This window comes from Ursus maritimus, unplaced genomic scaffold, assembly GCF_017311325.1.
Source record: "Ursus maritimus isolate PB19 unplaced genomic scaffold, ASM1731132v1 scaffold_10, whole genome shotgun sequence".
NCBI classification, from domain to species: domain Eukaryota; kingdom Metazoa; phylum Chordata; class Mammalia; order Carnivora; family Ursidae; genus Ursus; species Ursus maritimus.
This window is the reverse complement of record NW_024423344.1, coordinates 1,385,143-1,403,764: the sequence shown is the minus strand read 5'-3', so window position 1 is coordinate 1,403,764 and position 18,622 is coordinate 1,385,143. Positions and strand designations below refer to the sequence as shown.

General features: G+C 37.0%; 1 protein-coding gene across 2 annotated transcripts in view; it reads right to left on the bottom strand.

Moving 5' to 3' along the window:
- The window catches only part of MPHOSPH8 (M-phase phosphoprotein 8), a 73,316-nt gene that overhangs the window by 40,146 nt on the left and 14,548 nt on the right, over positions 1–18,622 (bottom strand). For both annotated transcript variants that reach the window (XM_008692271.2, XM_040621147.1), the window contains 3 exons: positions 5,689–6,534; positions 4,096–4,195; positions 2,103–2,360 (listed from right to left, as the gene is read on the bottom strand). In XM_008692271.2, coding sequence (XP_008690493.2) covers positions 2,103–2,360; positions 4,096–4,195; positions 5,689–6,534 — 1,204 coding nt within the window. The remainder of the gene's footprint in view (positions 1–2,102; positions 2,361–4,095; positions 4,196–5,688; positions 6,535–18,622) is intronic.

Sequence of the window (18,622 nt, the reverse complement as noted above, 5' to 3'; positions counted from 1 at the left end):
AAAAAAAAAAAAAAAGAAGGGAATGAAGCATGAGAGACTATGGACGCTGGGAAAAAAACTGAGAGCTTCAGAGGGGAGGGGGATGGGGGAATGGGATAGGCTGGTGATGGGTAGTAAGGAGGGCATGTATTGCATGGTGCACTGGGTGTTAAACGCAACTAATGAATCATTGAACTTTACATCAGAAACCAGGGATGTACTGTATGGTGACTAACATAATATAATTAAAAAAATCAAGAATGTTCTTGAATCAGTTTTCTCCTTTACACAGTGAATTCCTAGGGAACACCTAACTTGATCATAAGAGGTAATGTTTTTATATACAGCTAGATTCAATTTGCTAATGTTTTGCTTGGGATATTTACATAAGCGTGGCCTGTCGTTTTCCTTTCTAACAAAGTTTTTGTCTCATTATGGTTCTGAAATTACAACAAGCCCATAGTATGAGTTAGCGTTCTTTATTTTTAGGAAGACCTTTTTATAAGTTTGGTAAGCTCTTGAGTATGAAACTATCTGCACCTGGTGTTAAATTTTTAAGGTTATTTTAAATTACTATTTCACATTCTTTAATAGTTATAAAACTATTTAATTTTTATATTTCTTCTTGGATTAGTTTTGCTGAACTATATTTTTCTAGGAATTTTCCCATTTCATTCTGTTTTCACATTTATTGGTAAAAAAACTGCTCAGAGAATAGTCTTTTTAATCTGGATACAATCTATGACCATGTCTTTTTCATTGGAAATATTGTTTGGGTAAGCACCCTTTTTTCTCCATAATCAATGTTGCTAAAAGCTTGTCTATTAGTCTTATCAGTGAACCAACCTCTGGCTTTATTTATGCTCTTTACCACTGGAGGAGGTCACGAGAGGATGTGACTTTGGGTTGACCTACAGCTGGATCTGAGTAATCGGAGGGGTCTCCTTATAATGTACATTCTACCCACCATTCCCACACTAGGAACTATTTCAAGGACATAGCCTTGAGAATATAAGGTGTTGCTGAGACCATTTAGACTAAACATGTGACTGAACCCAGTTAAAGCCTCTATATAAACTTCTAAGATTCAGGGAAGGGGTGTGTGTATGCACATGTGCAGATTTATCTACTCATCTTGTGGTCAACAAAGGCAAGCCTCGTATATAAGTTCCCTTCCTTATTAAACCAGCCACCTATTAATCTGAAATGGCCAGCCTCTTCCTTTGGTCATTTCCTGCACTTCCCATACTGGGGCTGGTTTCAGATTTCACCCAGGCAAATTCTGAGTTTGCAAACCAATACCTACTATCTGTTCTTTATTGTTTATATCCCAACAGGAATGCTGCTATTGGGCATTTGCCCTGTGGGTAACCTCTTTCCTCCCTCCATCTACTCCTCCAAGAAAGTATCACAATTTCTTGCAAGCTCAGCAATGTATAAAAAAGCATGTTTTACACTGTATTCAGAATCTAGTTGTTCTGCAGTATGAGAGCCACCCAGAGTATCTAGCCTGCCACATACTTTGAAGTATTTTAAAAATTATCTTCAATTGTTTCTTAAGATTCACAAATAAGTTTTATCAGGTTAATCTCCTTTGTTTATTCTGTCCTAGTTTTATACACACACCACTCTTTTTATTACTATTCCCTATAGCTATTGTACTCTGTATTCTACACATGATTCTCCCCTCCTTGGCAGCCAATTCCAACATCCCCAGGACAGCATTTATAATATAATCTTATTTATCAAGTGTTACTTACTGTAAAGTTAAAAGGGCAGAATACAAATAAGTCTGTATTTGATAATTTTCTGAAAGAAATCTAGTAAGATATAGAAACAGACTGCTTGGCAAGAGTAGGTAATGTAGAAAACCAAAATCTTTATAATTTCTAAATGTGTTGAGCACAGTATAGGAACTCAGAAAATATCTGTTTAATGAATTTAGAAATCACAGAATGACTCACGTCTTCAATATAAAAATGTATTAAAAAATGTCAGGAGATTCGCTAAAATATACTCCATTATTTTCTGATCAGAATTACATTGGGAGCGAAGAAGAAGGAGAGTGAGATAATATGGTACATTTACCCTGAAACAATACTGCAAAATGACTACGCACATACCAGAATTCTCGTCTGCTTGGCACACACTGTCTAGAACCTCCCGATCACCTTCTGCAGCTATATATGCCCAAGTATCAGTTTCATCTCTTGCATTTCTCCTTTCTTTAAGTAACTGCTTGTTTTCCTTGGTTTTGTGATCTTCTGTGATTTTACAATCTAGTGGTATTTCTTCTCTTTTCCGATTATTCTCAGGAATATCATTTTTTTCTTCTGGAGTTAATTTAAAGAAATCAAATGCATTTCTGATTTCCTTAAATGCTGGTGAAAAAATAAGACAGAATAAATATGAGTCACAAATTTCTACTGTAATCCAAAGAAAATCTGGGTGTTAAACAGTTATTTTTGAAATTTTTACTCGAAGCCATGAAGTTATTTCAACTGGCCTTTGTATTGGCTGCTTAATATTTCGAAACGGTCTCTAAAGTGAATGGCTGTTAATTAAGTGTTCAGAACTAGTCCCAGTTTTGACAAAGGCCTACTGAAGATGGTGAGTCTCAAAATACTCCTAGTCATGCCACCACGGTCCTTCTGCTGTAAAACAACTGCATACAACTGTATCCTTCAGGTAACCTTGCACAAGAATGATTCCTGGTGGTGAGTAGGGGAAACAGAAGGGTGCCAGCACACTGACTATGCACTAGTAAAATTATACTTGATGTCTGTGAAAATCCACTCAGCTTTAAACTAAAGATCAAAGTGGAAAAAATAGTGGCAAAACACTAGCTGTGACATAATAACCTCCAAAAAGGGCACAACAGAACAAAATTAGGAATAACTCCATTATAAACTCTGGGTACACAGCAGACAGGTTTTATTAGCAGGGATGTTGAAAACTGGACTCCCAGGTAGGTACCATTATAAATGGAATGAATAACAGTTTAAGACTATATATTTAAAGTAAAAGTGTATCTGAAATTGGCAATTAAGATACTAGGAAGAAGAAAAAAATTAACCAGCTCCAATTTTACAGTATTTTGAATCTCTTTTTGAAGAATATATGTTTAAAACTATAGTACTCTGACTAGATAGCCTTTAAGTTATAATTACTTTATGCATAATCCATCAAAACAAGTGCTCCTTCCCAGCTTCTAATACCCTACTACTTACTGCTAAGTCACAGCTTAGGCTTAAAACCAAAATCTAGGGACGCCTGGGTGGCACAGCGGTTAAGCGTCTGCCTTCGGCTCAGGGCGTGATCCCAGCATTATGGGATCGAGCCCCGCATCAGGCTCCTCCACTGGGAGCCTGCTTCTTCCTCTCCCACTTCCCCTGCTTGTGTTCCCTCTCTCGCTGGCTGTCTCTCTGTCAAATAAATAAATCAAATCTTAAAAAAACAAAAACAAAAATCTACTTTCAATATTACCCTTAGCTATATACAGCTTTTGGGAGAAAAACCAGGGGAAATTATCTATCTCTTAGAATCGCTGCTTCATGAGAACATGTGTTCCAAGTACTTTTGGTACATGAACTAAAATATCCATTGGGGTTTTATTCAAATACTATAATGGTGACTGTTTTATAAAGTACTTGATTCTAGTATTGACATGTCATGGATTCTCAATATGTTCTATCTTTCTGATCCAAAATTTACATTCAATATGGTATTTATACAAATGACTCAGAGGTAAATACAACACATATATTAACAATAGTTTATCTCATTCAGCATCCACTATAAACAGAGACATTTACTTTTCTACCACAACTGATTTACAGTGTCTCTGTAATTCTAGCGTACTCTATCAAAAGTAGAATGAACAAAGTGAACAGAAGAGAAAAAAATTAATTACAGAAATAATATGAATTGTTATACAATAAACTAAAGTAATTGCTTAAATAAAAGAAGCATAAAGTTCTAAATTCTCCAGTGAATGAAATTTTCTAGTTCTACGACATTGCAAGTTAGGAAAGAGAGATTGTCTTCACAGTAAATTAAATTCTTTGTATAAAAGACAACAATGGTAAATGATAAAATGTTAGTATTCACACTCACTCTTTAATCCCTTCGGCTCTTTACGGCCTTTTTCTTCCTTGTCCAAATCATGCCTTTTCTGGTTTTTTTCTTTGGGTTCATTTTTTTTAATCTCTTTCTCCTGAAAAAGACATATGAAAGACCCAAAACAGGAAGAGAGAAAGAACTGATATTATGTATCTGAAAACTGGAAAACGCAGGTTCCTGGCATCAGTGGCTGCATTTTGGATACCATAACCACTAATTATTAAATCTTTTTTCACATCAACTGCTTCCTCAATCAGGATTATCCCTCAACCGTGATGATTTCCAAAATATCAAATTCAAAATCTAACACCTCACTCTAAATATTTTTTCATTATTAAAAATAAATTCCAAAAAAAATACTATAGTCCTACTAACCAAACATCACTATTTTTAATCTCTTCACATTCTCCCTTCTGATCTTTCTAAATTTACATAGACAATTTGTTTAAAATTCATTCTCCTGGGGCGCCTGGGTGGCACAGTGGTTAAGCGTCTGCCTTCAGCTCAGGGCGTGATCCTGGCGTTATGGGATCGATCCTCACATCAGGCTCCTCCGCTATGAGCCTGCTTCTTCCTCTCCCACTCCCCCTGCTTGTATTCCCTCTCTCGCTGGCTGTCTCTATCTCTGTCGAATAAATAAATAAAATCTTAAAGAAAAACAAATTCATTCTCCTTTATTTATAGTGCATAGATATTTGTAACGACTGAGTTCATATGTGTAATTTTCTTCAGCTTAACATTTTATAAACTTTTCTATTTTTGCTACATTGACCTCATAATTAGTATTTCAATTGAGAGATAACAGTCCCAAAGTTGATACAACAACATTTTCTTAGTTATTTCCCTCATGGGCAGACAGTTAGTTGGACTGGTATTAGTTTTAGTGAAACTACACTGCCATAAATATCTTTGTATACCTAGCTTGTCCCCCCTTTAAAATTATTTCCGTAAGATAAATCCACAAAGAATAATGGATTTAAAAAAAAGATCTTTTTATAGCCTTTGATGAATATTGCATATATGAATACTTTCATAATGTGGAAAATATTTACATTTTGACAAACCATACAAAAATAATTTTTATACTAAGGGATAAAATCCTATTAAGCATTTTTTTAAAAGATTTAAAAGGCTTATAAGTATTTGTGCATATCATTTAAGTAAAAAATAGTATATTAAGACAGAAGGGGGAAAATATCAAGTAAGGAAAAGCTAAGCTGATGAAGTTTGTTTTCAGCATTACTACACAATGCTACATATCATCCGAGTACCCCCAAAAAAATCATTTTATTCACACATTAGCCCTCAATTTTCTAGTTATAATCTAAAAAAAAAAGCAAGTTTTAAGACTAAGAGATAAGCTTGGGAGGTCCAAAAGCTGGATGATCTTCAGCATTTATAACTGCTTATTCTAGTCACATATTAAGTAACTCCCTAACCACAGAAAAACTATTCTTATAGTTTCACTGTTTCCTCTTTGTTTTCGTGCAATTTCTTGACCACTCAAAAAGAGTGCCAGCTTGATGTGAACACTTCTGTATTCTGTAAGATTCTGACTGCCCTTCAACCAATCCCCAGAGTACTTACCTCCCCACCTGAGTCAGGGGACCTGAGGCCTCTCTCTTCCACACCTGCTCTTGAACTCTTTTGTGTCTGGACAGGTGCAGGGGGCAGCTTATCCAACTCTGTGGTGCTTTTGCCTTTGTCCTGATTCCTTTGCTTCTTATATATAGTTTTCTTCTCTAGGAAAAGGTTCCTGTTTTCTAGTGTTTTGCTCTCTTTAAGTTCCTCAGTCTTTCTCAGTTTCTTTCTTTTTCTCTTTGCTTTGACATCTGCATCCTCATCAGCACTCACAAAGCCATCTGGCTGTTTATCAAAAACATCTTGAACTGCATCTTGCCCTGCTTTATCTTTTATGCTTTTAATCTTCTGTTTCTCTTCTCTGTTGTCAGAATGTAAATCTTCATTGTCATCTTCTTGAAAAGGGGAGTCATTAAATATACTTGATTCAGATTCCAACTGAGATTCAACACATTTCTCTTTTTTTGTTTTTCTGTTTTCTTTGGAATCTTCTCTTAATTTATTCTTTAAATCTCTTATTTCACCCTTTTTAACTTTCTTTAATTCCTTAGTTTCTTTTGTATCCTCTTTTTTGGGCTTTTTGGATTCCTTTAATTCTTCTTTGGCTTCTGAAATTCTTTTCTTTGTCCTTAAATCAAAAACTAAACTTTCAGAGGAGCTCTCCAGCTCTGGTTTGGATTTATCTTTTAGTTTCCCAGTCTTTGCTTTTTTCTTTTTCATATCATCTGGGCTTTTCTCTTCTCTGTGCCTTAATTTCTTCTTTTTCTTCTTTGGAGAAGTATCTTCCTTTGTCTCACTTTGCTGATCACTATCAGAATTTGCCTCAAATATGTCATTATTTAAGGACAGTCTCTATAAAATATAAAAAACACTTTAGTCATTAACATAGCAATTTAAAGGTTTTGGAAAAGTAGTACTAATGAAATCTGGTAGAAATGTTTTTATTTTTGGGGTGCCTGGGTGGCTTAGTCGTTAAGCATCTACCTTCAGCTCAGGGCGTGATCCCGGCGTTCTGGGATCGAGCCCCACATCAGGCTCCTCCACTGGGAGCCTGCTTCTTCCCCTCCCACTCCCCCTGCTTGTGTTCCCTCTCTCCTTGGCTGTCTCTCTGTCAAATAAATAAATAAAATCTTAAAAAAAAAAAAAAAAAGAAATGTTTTTATTTTCAAGCAGTTTCACAACTTCTTAAAATTATTTATCTAAATTGAAGTTGTATATTATTTCTGTCTCTGATTTAGCAAATAGGTCTTGGCGATGATAGTGAGTCTCATTTTAAAAAAGCAGATAAACACAGTGACAAAAAAATGTGTCGCTGATGGTCCCAAACTAAAGCAGAAATGAACAAAAGCCTTATGTATGGTGTGTTTTATATGATTTGAAGTTCAAATTTTCCAAAAACACCAAGAGAGTAATTTGTACAGACTTTCTTGGCTGCAAAAAAGTAGCTACCAATCCAAATGCAAGGTTTTTAAAGATTGGATCCTAGATATCCTTAAAGGTGCTGTTGTATTTCACAGTTAGTTACATATGGAATGAGCAAGACTACACACAAATCTTACTTCCCCAATTGATTTGATTTGTTTTATAACCTGAAATATCTACTATGAAAAATGTATTTTTCATTGCTAACAACAACCAAACCAAACCAAAACCAAACAAAAAAACCCACACCTTAAAAATATTTATAAGACACAAAAACACTATGCAAAGTATTTTCAGTTCCCATTTCCCCAAAGTCTTTTCTTCTAAATGACGTGGGGTGGAAAGGGAGGAAAGACAGATACATTTTAAAAATGTTTTCCCAGGCGCCTGGGTGGCTGTGTCGGTTAAGCGTCGGCCTTTGGCTCAGGTCATGATCCCGGGGTCCTGGGATCGAGTCCCACATCGGGCCCCTGCTCAGTGGGGATTCTGCTTCTCCCTCTCTCTCTGCTGTTCTCTCTGTACAAAATAAATAAAATCTTTAAAAAAATTTAATAAAAAAATAAAACCCGCATTCTTCCTATAGTGTCTAAGAAATGAACATCACTGAGGTTAACAAAATAGTGAGAGTATGGTAGAACTGGCATAACTTTTTCATCTCCCTGAATTGCTTCATAAAAAGACAGAACTACGGGGTGCCTGGTTGGCTCAGCTGGTAGAACATGTGACTCTTGTTCCTTAGGTCATTAAGTTCAAGCCCCATGCTGGGTGCAGGGTTTACTAAAAAAATAGATAGATAGATAGATAAACAGACAAAGTTAGTAGGATAGCAAAACAAAACCCCCCACAGACAACATCTACAACAAAATTAAATAGCAAAGTATCCCAGTGAACCCCAAAATATAAGTATGGGGACAAATTACTAACAGCTGTAAGACTGTTATGAATACCTACACAGGAGAAAGCACATGGGAAAAATCACTACAAATACTGACAAGTCAATTTGACAAGAGTGGAAGGAAGGGGCAGAAGCTGTACATGTACAGGGTGACTGCAGGTGTCTGTGGACATGAGAAGGGCTGGCCTGGGCCAGGTCCTGTGAACCCTCAAAAGTAATTGCCAATGGTCTCTTCCAGGACTTCTATGACAAAGCCCCCAAATGAGGAGAAACTGCTGAGATTAGATTCCAAATAAAGTAGGACAGGAAACACAGAAACAAAGAAAAGAGAAGATGCAGATATGGGGTGGGGGGAGTGAGGCAGAGTAAAACCAGGAAAAAAAATCCCATTAAGTCTAAGGCCATATTTTTTAACCCTTCATAAAAATAATAAAGGAGACTGCTCAGAAGCCATTAAAAAAAAAAAAAAATCTTGTTCTCTTCTTCTGCCTTCCAAAACATCAGAAAAAGTAATTTCATATCAATATACGCGGCAGAAAATGATTAGGGTAAAATATCTTACTAAGTGGTTATAAGAAAAAATAGACCAAGGAATAGAGTACTCTAAAACAATAAAAGCAGGCCAGAAAGACAGGCCTAAAAAACAGTAGAGAAAATAAACAAAAATATTGAGGCATCACACAAAAAGACCAAGTCACTTAGAAGAGAAAGAAATTCAGATTCATCTTTAGAGAGTAGTGTTTTATGCCAGTTAACAACAGAATAACACATCAAGATATTCAACAAAAGCAATGTGAGTCAAGGAATTTACATCCAGTCAAACTGGCTTTCAGATATAAAGACTGCCAACAACTATTATGAAATACAAGAACTCTAAGAATATTTTCCCCCTGAGTCTTTCTACTACAGAGGTGGTTCTAAAATCCTAGCATGCATCAGAATGCTGGAGGGGTTATCAAAACACAGGCATGGGGTGCCTGCGTGGCTCAGTCGGTTAAATGTCCATCTCTTGATTTTGGCTCAGGCCCTGATCTCAAGGTCATGAGACTGAGCCCTGTGTTGGGCTCTGTGCTCTCCCTCCCCCTGCTCACTCTCTCTCTCTCAATCTCTAAAATAAATAAATAAAATCTTAAAAAAACCCACAAAACCCACAACTAAGAAACTCCAAAAACACAGGCAGCTGGTCCCTATGAAGCCCAGAGATTACATTTCTAACACCTTCCCAGATGAGGATAACTGATGCTTCTGGCCTGGAGTCCGTACTTTGAGAACCACTAAAGAATGAGCTTCAGATAACCAATAATGACTGGACAGACATCAAAATAAAGGCAGGTAGAAACTATTAAATAGATATTTGCTTTTAGAATTAAGACTGAATGATGGCAATAAGAGAGTATAGTATGTAACAGTCACTAAATACTCTTGATAATAGAGCAGCTATCACAATAATGGGGAGAAAAATATTAAACAACACATAGTATTCTTGCTGATTGCCTTATAGTTCTAAACCAAGAGTAAAGGAACAGTACTTCAAATCAGATATGAAGGGAGAGAGAACTCAGCAAGAAGATAGGTACTAATTAACCACCAAAAGAACCTGATTATCAAATTGTTAACATAACAACCGAAAAGAAAAAAGATCAATCCAAAGAACTTTTGAATGCTAAACATCTTCGGTGAATATGCTTACAAAAAGAACTGCAAATAAATTTGGAGTTTCACAACAGAATGGGTGTAGTAAATCTGAAACTAATTCCTCATTTTTATAGGACTGAGTAAATGAGTATATATAATGTTGGTGGGAACCAGCGTTCTGACAGTAGGAAATGGGAAACAGACTATGGCCAGGTAGAATGAGAAGACCCTGAGGTCATGGACTGAAATTACAGACACCAATACCAATTTATGACTTAAACAAACTGACATATATTTTTACCTTTAACTCTGTCTACTTAAAGAGCCTAGAAATAATCATACCCCAGTAAGTAGTAAGTACATCTTGGTTTTGTTTGTTGTTATTATTAGCATATATTATTTGCTTCAGGGGTACAGGTCTGTGATTCATCAGTCTTACACAATACATAGCACTCATCACAACACATACCCTCCCCAAAGTACATCACCCAACCACCCCATCCCTCCCCACCCCCACTCCAGCAACCCTCAGTTTGTTTCCTGACATTAAGAGTCTCTTATGGTTTGTCTCCATCTCTGGTTTTGTCTTCTTTCATTTTTTCCTCTCTTCCCCTATGATCCTCTGCCCTTGTTTCTTAAAATCCACATATCAGTGAGATCACAATTGTCTTTCTCTGACCAACTTATTTCACTTAGCATAATACCCTCTAGTTCCAACCATGTCATTACAAATAGTAAGATTTCATTTTTTGATGGTTAATATTCCACTGTAAATATATACCACATCTTCTTTCTCCATTCATCTGTTGATGGACATCTCCTCTCTTTCCATAGTTTGGCTATTATGGACACTGCTGCTATAACATTGGGGTGCACATGCCCCTTTGGATCACTACATTTGTATCTTTGGGATAAATACCCAGTAGTGCAATTGCTGGGTTGTAAGGTAGTTCTATTTTCAACTTTTTTGAGGAACCTCCATATTGTTTTCCAGAGTGGCTGCACTAGCTTGCATTCCCACCAACAGTGTAGGAGGGTTTCCCTGTCTCTGCATCCTTGCCAACATCTGTCGTTTCCTGACTTGCTAATTTTAGCCATTCTGACTGGTGTTTGAGTTGGTATCTCATTGTGGTTTTGACTGTATTTCCCTGATGCCGAGTGATGTGGAGCACTTTTTCATGTGTCTACTGGCTATTTGTATGTCTTCTTTGGAGAAATGTCACTTCATGTCTTCTACCCATTTCTTGATTTGATTATTTGTTCCTTTGGTGTTGAGTTTGATAAGTTCTTTATAAATTTTGGATACTAGCCCTTTATCTCATATGTCATTTGCAAATACATTCTCCCATTCTGTCCGCTGCCTTTTGGTTTGTTGACTGTTTCCTTTGCTGTGCAAAAGCTTTTTATCTTGATGAAGTCCCAATAGTTCATTTTGGCCCTTGCTTCCCTTGCCTTTGGCAATGTGTCCAGGAAGAAGATGCTGCAGCCGAGGTCAAAGAGGTTGCTGCCTGTGTTCTCCTCAAGGATTTTGATGGATTCCTGTCTCACATTTAGGTCTTTCATCCATTTTGAGTCTATTTTTGTGTATGGTGTAAGGAAATGGTCCAGTTTCATTCTTCTGTATGTGGCTGTTCAATCTTCTCAACACCATTTGTTGAAGAAACTGTCTTTTTTCCATTGGATATTCTTTCCTGCTTTGTCAAAGGTGAGCTGACCATAGGAGTTGAGAGTCCAATTCCTGAGTTCTCTATTCTGTTCCATTGATCTATGTGTCTGTTTTTGAACGAGTACCAAACTGTCTTGATGATTACAGCTTTGTAATAGAGCCTGAAGTCTGGAATTGTGATTCCCCCAGCTTTTTTGGTTTTATTTTCAATATTCCCTCTGCCGATTCAGGGTCTTTTCTGGTTCTATACAAATTTTAGGATTATTTGTTCCATTTCTGTGAAAAAAGCTGATGTTATTTTGATAGGGACTGCATTTGAATGTGTAGACTGCTCTAGGTAGCACAGACATTTTCACAATATTTTTCTTCCAATCCATGAGCATGAACATTTTTCCATTTCTTTGTGTCTTCCTCAATTTCTTTCATGAGTATTCTATAGTTTTCTCAGTAGAGATCCTTTGCCTCTTTGGTTAGATTTATTCCTAGGTATCTTATGGTTTTTGGTGCAACTGTAAACGGGATCGATTCTTTAATTTCTCTTTCCTCTGTCTCCTTGTTGATGTATAGAAATGCAACTGATTTCTGCACGTTGATTTTATATCCTGATACTTGACTGAATTCCTGTATGAGTTCTAGCAATTTTGGGGTGGAGTCTTTTCAGTTTTCCACATAAAGTATTATATCATCTGCAAAGAGTGACTTCTTCTTTGCCGATCGGATGCCTTTTATTTCTTTTCGTTGTCTGATTGCTGAGGCTAGAAATTCCAGTACTATGTTGAACAGCAGTTATGATAGTGGACATCTCTGCCATCTTCCTGACCTTATGGGAAAAGTTCTCAGTTCTTCCCCACTTAGAATGATATTCGCTGTCTGTTTTTCACAGATGGCTTTTATGATATTGAGGTATGTACCCTCTATTCCTACACTGTGAAGAGTTTTCATCAAGAAAGGATGCTGTACCTTGTTAAATGCTTTTTCTGCATCTATTGAGAGGATCACATGGTTCTTGTCCTTCCTTTCATTTACATAGTGTATCACAATGATTGATTTGTGGATGATGAGCCACCTTGCAGCCCAGGTATAACTCCCACTTGGCGGTGGTGAATAATCCTTTTAATGTACTGTTGGATCCTATTGGCTAGTATTTTGGTGAGAATTTTTGCATCCATGTTCAGCAGGGATATTGGTCTGTAATTCTCCTTTTTGGTGGGGTCTTTGTCTGGTTTGGGGATCAAGGTAATGCTGGCCTCATAAAATGAGTTGGGATGTTTTCCTTCCATTTCTATTTTTTGCAAACAGTTTCAGAAGAATAGGTATTAATTCTTCTTTAAATGTGTGGTAGAATTCCACTGGAAAGCCATCTGCCCCTGGGCTCTTGTTTGTTGGGAGATTTTTGATTACTGCTTCAATTTCCTTGCTGGTTCTGGGTCTGTTCAGGTTTTCTATTTCTTCCCGGTTCAGTTTTGTCTAATTTGTTGGTATATAGTTGCTCATAATACACTCTTATAATTGTTTGTATTTCTTCAGCGTTGCTTATGCTCTCTCTTCCTTCATTCATGGTTTTATTGATTTGGGTCCTTTTTTCTTTTTGAGAAGTCTGGCCAGAGGTTTATCAATCTTATTATTTCTTTCAAAGAACTAGCTCCTAGTTTCATTGATCTGTTTTACTGCTCTTTTGGTTTCTATTTCGTTGATTTCTGCTTTAATCTTTGTTATTTCTCTTCTCTTGCTGGGTTTACATTTTATTTGCTGTTCTTTCTCCAGCTCCTTTAGGTGTAGTATTAAGTTGTATATTTGAGAACTTTCTTTTTTTTTAAATTTTATTATTTTTTAATTTCTTTTTTTTTTTTAAAGATTATTTATTATTTGAGAGAGAGAGAGAGACAGCCAGCGAGAGAGGGAACACAAGCAGGGGGAGTGGGAGAGGAAGAAGCAGGCTCCCAGTGGAGGAGCCCGATATGGGGCTCGATCCCAGGACTCTGGGATCATGCCCTGAGCTGAAGGCAGACGCTTAACGACTGAGCCACCCAGGCGCCCCTAGAACTTTCTTGTTTCTTAAAAAAGGCTTGTATTGCTGTATACTTCCCTCTTACGGCCGCATTGTTGCATCCCAAAGGTTTTGAAAAGTTGTGTTTTCATTTTCATTTGTTTCCATGAATTTTTTAAATTCTTCTTTAATTTCCTGGTTGACCCATTCATTCTTTAGTAGGATGCTCTTTACACCACATGTATTTGAATTCTTTCTAAATTTTCTGTTATGATTGAGTTCCAGTTTCAAAGCACTGTGGTCTGAAAATATGCAGGGAATGATCCCAGTCTTTCTGTACTGCTTGAGACCTGATTTGTGACCCAGGATGTGATCTATTCTGGAGAATGTTCCGTGTGCACTTGAGAAGAATGCGTATTTTGTTGCTTTAGGATGGAATGTTCTGAATACATCTGTGAGGTCCATCTGGTCCAGTGTGTCATTCAAAGCCCTTGTTTCTTTATTGATCTGCTTAGAAGATCTGTCCATTGTAATGAGTGGGGTGTTAAAGTCCCCTACTATTATTGTATTATTGTCGATGTGTTTCTTTTATTTTATTACTAATTGGCTTATATAATTGGCTGCTCTCATGTTAGGGGCATAAATATTTACAATTGTTAGATCTTCTTGTTGGGACGGACCCTTTAAGTACAATACAGTGTCCTTCCTCATCTCTTACTGTAGTTTTTGGTTTAAAATCTAATTCTTCTGATATAAGGAGTGCCACTCCAGCTTTCCTTGATGTCTATTAGCATGATAAATGGTTTTCCACCCCCTCGCTTTAAATCTGGAGGTGTCCTTGGGTCTAAAATGAGTCCCCTGCAGACAGCATATCGATGGGTTTTGCTTTTTTATCCAATCTGATACCCTGCGTCTTTTGATTGAGGCATTTAGCCCATTTACATTCAGGGTAACTATTGAAAGATATGAATGTAGTGCCATCGTATTGCCTGTAAGGTGAGTGTTACTGTATATTGTCTCTGTTCCTTTCTGGTCTATGTTATTTTGGGGTTCTCCCTCTGCTTAGAGGACGCATTTCAATATTTTTTGTAGGGCTGGTTTGGTGATTGCAAATTCTTTTAGTTTCTGTTTGTCCTGGAAGCTTTTTATCTCTCCTTCTATTGTGAATGACAGCCTAGCTGGATAAAGTATACTTGGCTGCATATTTTTTTTCATGACTGTATCATGCCAGTCCTTTCTGGCCTGCCAGGTCTCTGTGGATAGGTCTGCTACCAATCTAATGTTTCTACCGTTGTAAATTATAGACCTCTTGTCCCGAGCTGCTTTCAGAATTTTCTCTTTGTCTCTGACATTTGTAAGTTTTACTAGTAGATGTCGGGGTGCTGACCTATTTTTATTGAATTTGAGGGGGGTTCTCTGAGCCTCCTGGATTTTGATGCCTGTTTCCTTCCCCAAATTAGGGAAGTTCTCCGCTATAATTTGCTCCAGTATACCTTCTGCCCCTCTCTCTCTTTCTTCTTCTTCTGGGATCCCAATTATTCTAATATTATTTCACTTTATGTTATCACTTATCTCTCGAATTCTCCCCTCGTGATCCAGTAGTTGTTTCTCTTTTTCTCAGCTTCTTTATTCTCCATCATTTGGTCTTCTTTTCACTAATTCGCTCTTCTGTGTCACTTATCATGCAGTTAGAGCCCCCATTTTTTATTACACCTCATTAGTAGCCTTTCTGATTTTGACTTGGTTAGATTTTATTTCTCCAGAAAGGGATTCTCAAGTGTCTTCTATGCTTTTTTCAAACCCAGCTAGTATCTTTATAATTGTTACTCTGAACTCTAGTTCTGACATCTTACTAATGTCCGTATTGATTAGGTCCCTGGCAGTCAGTATTGCCTCTTGATCTTTTTTTTTTGAGGTGAGTTTTTCCATTCTGTCATTTTGTCAAGAAAAGAATAGATGAACAAAAGAGCAAAATGCTAAAAGGGTAACAACCCCAGAGAAATATACACGAAACAAATCAGAAGAGACCCAAAAAGAAAAAAAGAAAAAAAAAAAAGAGTATGATCAGGCTGGTGAATAGAACAGAGTCATACACTAGATTTTGGGTGTTTTTTGGTCTGTTAGAAGACACTCCATCCCAAAATTTTAAAGAAAGAAAAATTTCTATGTATACAAAAATAAGGTTAAATACATTGAAGGGATGGAATATGACTGTAAAAATGAAAATTTAAAAAAGATTTTAAAAAAGGAATTGATAAGAAGTGGTTGAAAAAAGAATTAAAAAAAAAAAAAAAAAAGAATGTGCTCAGGCAGGTGAATAGAACAGAGCCACACACTAGATTTTGGGTGTATTTTGGTCTGTTAGAAGAAACTGCATCCCAAAATTTTAAAGAAAGAAAAACTTTTATATATACAAAAAATAAGGGTAAATACAATAAAGGGATAGACTATGACTGTAATGAAACTTAAACGAAAATTAAAATGAAAATGAAATTTAAAAAAGATTTTTAAAAAGGAATTGACAAGAAGTTGGTTGAAAAAGTTAAGAATTATTAAAAAAAAAAAGAAAAAAGAAAGAAAATTTAAAAAATTAAAGTTGAAAGACTGAAGAATCATGGGGGAAAAGCCATGAATTCTAAGTGCTGTACTCCCCTAATGCTGGAGTTTGCAGCTCTCATTGATGGGTAAATTTGGTTTTGGCTGGATATTCTTGCTGATCTTCTGGGGGAGGGGCTTGTTGCATTAATTCTCAAAGGTCTTTGCCCCAGGCAGAATTACACCGTCCTTGCCAGGGGTCAGGCTAAGTAGTCTGCTCTGGTTTGCTCTCTGTAGCTTTTGTTTCCTGAAGGCTTTTCCACACAGCTTTAAAGGATGAGAATGAAAATGGCGGCCTCCCAATCTCTGGCCCCGGAGATGATGAGAGCTCGGGGCCCCACTCCTCAGTGAGCCCTGGGAGAAAAGCAGTTAATCAGTCTGGTCTCCCCGGCCTCTATTCGCACTCTGTGCTCACCTGGCCTGTGACCAAGCATTTCTATCTCTGGCACACAGCCCTGTTTGGAGTCTCCAAACCCAGCAGATTCCTGCAGGGTGTTCCCACGCCACTCCTCCTGGAGAGGGGAAGGGGAGTCTACCCAGATCTGCCACTTGTTGAGAAACCATTTCTAATTTCTGTGATGCTTACTATGTCCTAAGTAAGCAATGCTCCTAGATTTAAGTAGAAAGTGACAAATCAAATATTCTTACAATACTACTGTGGTGAAACCCCTCCCTAAGACAAAAATTTTGGTGACTGGGAAATATCATAATTTTTACAGACAACAAGTATTTGTTGCTTGCATGAACATGGATGATGAGATGAACAAAGCAATTTTCTCCTATAGAATATTTCTATATCTACCGTGAAAAGAATCGCAAGAGCGTATGAATGGCAAAACTATTTTGCTAAAGGGTAAAAAGATCAGTGACCAGTTGTATTTTTGCCATTTTCCTATCCACTGACCTTACTTCAAAGAGTCACAGCAATATACTGGAATACTTAACAGATGAGAGAATTCATGAGAAAGCTGACCTGATATAGAAAATAGAAATTTCAGTCTTCAAAATGTAAATTTTGAATTTTTGAATTTCAGATCACAATGTGCCTAGAATTTTAAATTTTTAGCAATTTCTTTTTTTTTTTTTTTAAAGATTTTATTTATTCGACAGAGATAGAGACAGCCAGCGAGAGAGGGGACACAAGCAGGGGGAGTGGGAGAGGAAGAAGCAGGCTCATAGTGGAAGAGCCTGATGTGGGGCTCGATCCCATAACGCCGGGATCACACCCTGAGCCGAAGGCAGACGCTTAACCGCTGTGCCACCCAGGCGCCCCTAGAATTTTAAATTTTTAAAAAAGATTTTATTTATTTGAGAGAGAGAGAGAAATCACAAACAAGGGGGTAAGGGTAGAGTGAGAAGCAGACTCCCAACTGAGCAGGGAGCCTGACATGGCACTCAATTCCAGGACCCTGGGTTCATGACCTGAGCTGAAGGCAGACCCTTAACCAACTGAGCCAACCAGGTGCCCCTAGAATTTTAAATTATTTATAAAATAGTAAGGAGGGGCGCCTGGGTGGCTCAGTCATTAAGCGTCTGCCTTCGGCTCAGGGCGTGATCCCAGAGTCCTGGGATTGAGCCCCACATCAGTCTCCTCCGCTGGGAGCCTGCTTCTTCCTCTCCCACTGCCCTTGCCTGTGTTCCCTCTCTCGCTAGGTGTCTCTCTGTCAAATAAATAAATAAAATCTTTAAAAAGAAAATAAAATAGTAAGGAGAACTTAGAAAAACATACAAGTGGAAAAGTATCTTGCTTTTTTTAAAAAAAACACTATTTCTAAGTAACTTTACACCCAACATAGGGCTCATACTCATAACCTCAGGATCAAGCATTGCATACTCTACTGACTGAGCCAGCTAGGCACCCCTTAGGTGGAGAAATATCTTTCTAAAATTAGGACAGGATTCATAAGTTTAAGAATACACCAGTCTATCAGGAATCATTCTCATTCAGACCATTACCAATAATTTTAAATTAAGAAAAAGAGCTGCAAGTAGGGTTTAACTAGAGGCTTGGTAAAGTAAAAGACAAAATAAAGCTAGTATTCTGTAAGAAAAAACTTCTTGGGAGATGTTTCAGCAACTTATCTTACTAGTAATGCAGGAAAATGAGAAATACACTTTAAGAAGCATTCAATCAAAAAGTCTAAATTTTTTGAGTAAAAAGAACCTATCACTTAGTAAAATAGGTGTATTTGTGTTTGTGAGAGTGTTTTTAAGGAAAGAAGTAGGGAAGAAAAGAATAGGCACCCATTCCAGAAAAGTACAGTGTTAAGTGTAACAAAAGAATTTGAAGAAAAAAGTCTCTAATGTGAACTCATTTTGTAAAGGGGTTTCTTTACAAAACATTTAAAAGTAATAAGCCCTTTGCTTAGTAATTTAAAACCGTATTTATTAAAGACCTTGCAACTATAACAAAAATTTTTAAAAAACTGGTAAGTCCACTACTTTAAATGGATTTCAAGGTATAGCCCAAACTAAAAGGCAACCTACCACAGTGGTTAAGAATGCAGCTGCCTGGCTCTATCATTAGTAACTGGTTAACTTGAGTTATAGTTACTTAACTTACCTAAATCTCAGTTTCTCACCTTAATCTACATAAAGTGGTGACCCAGTGTTTGGCACATACATAATATAAGTGCTCAGTAAATACAAGCTGCCTTATTATTGCTATTATTATTAACCACTACAATCAGTCAAAATTGGGTCCTAATACCATTTTAGTTGAAACTCAAATTGTAGGGAA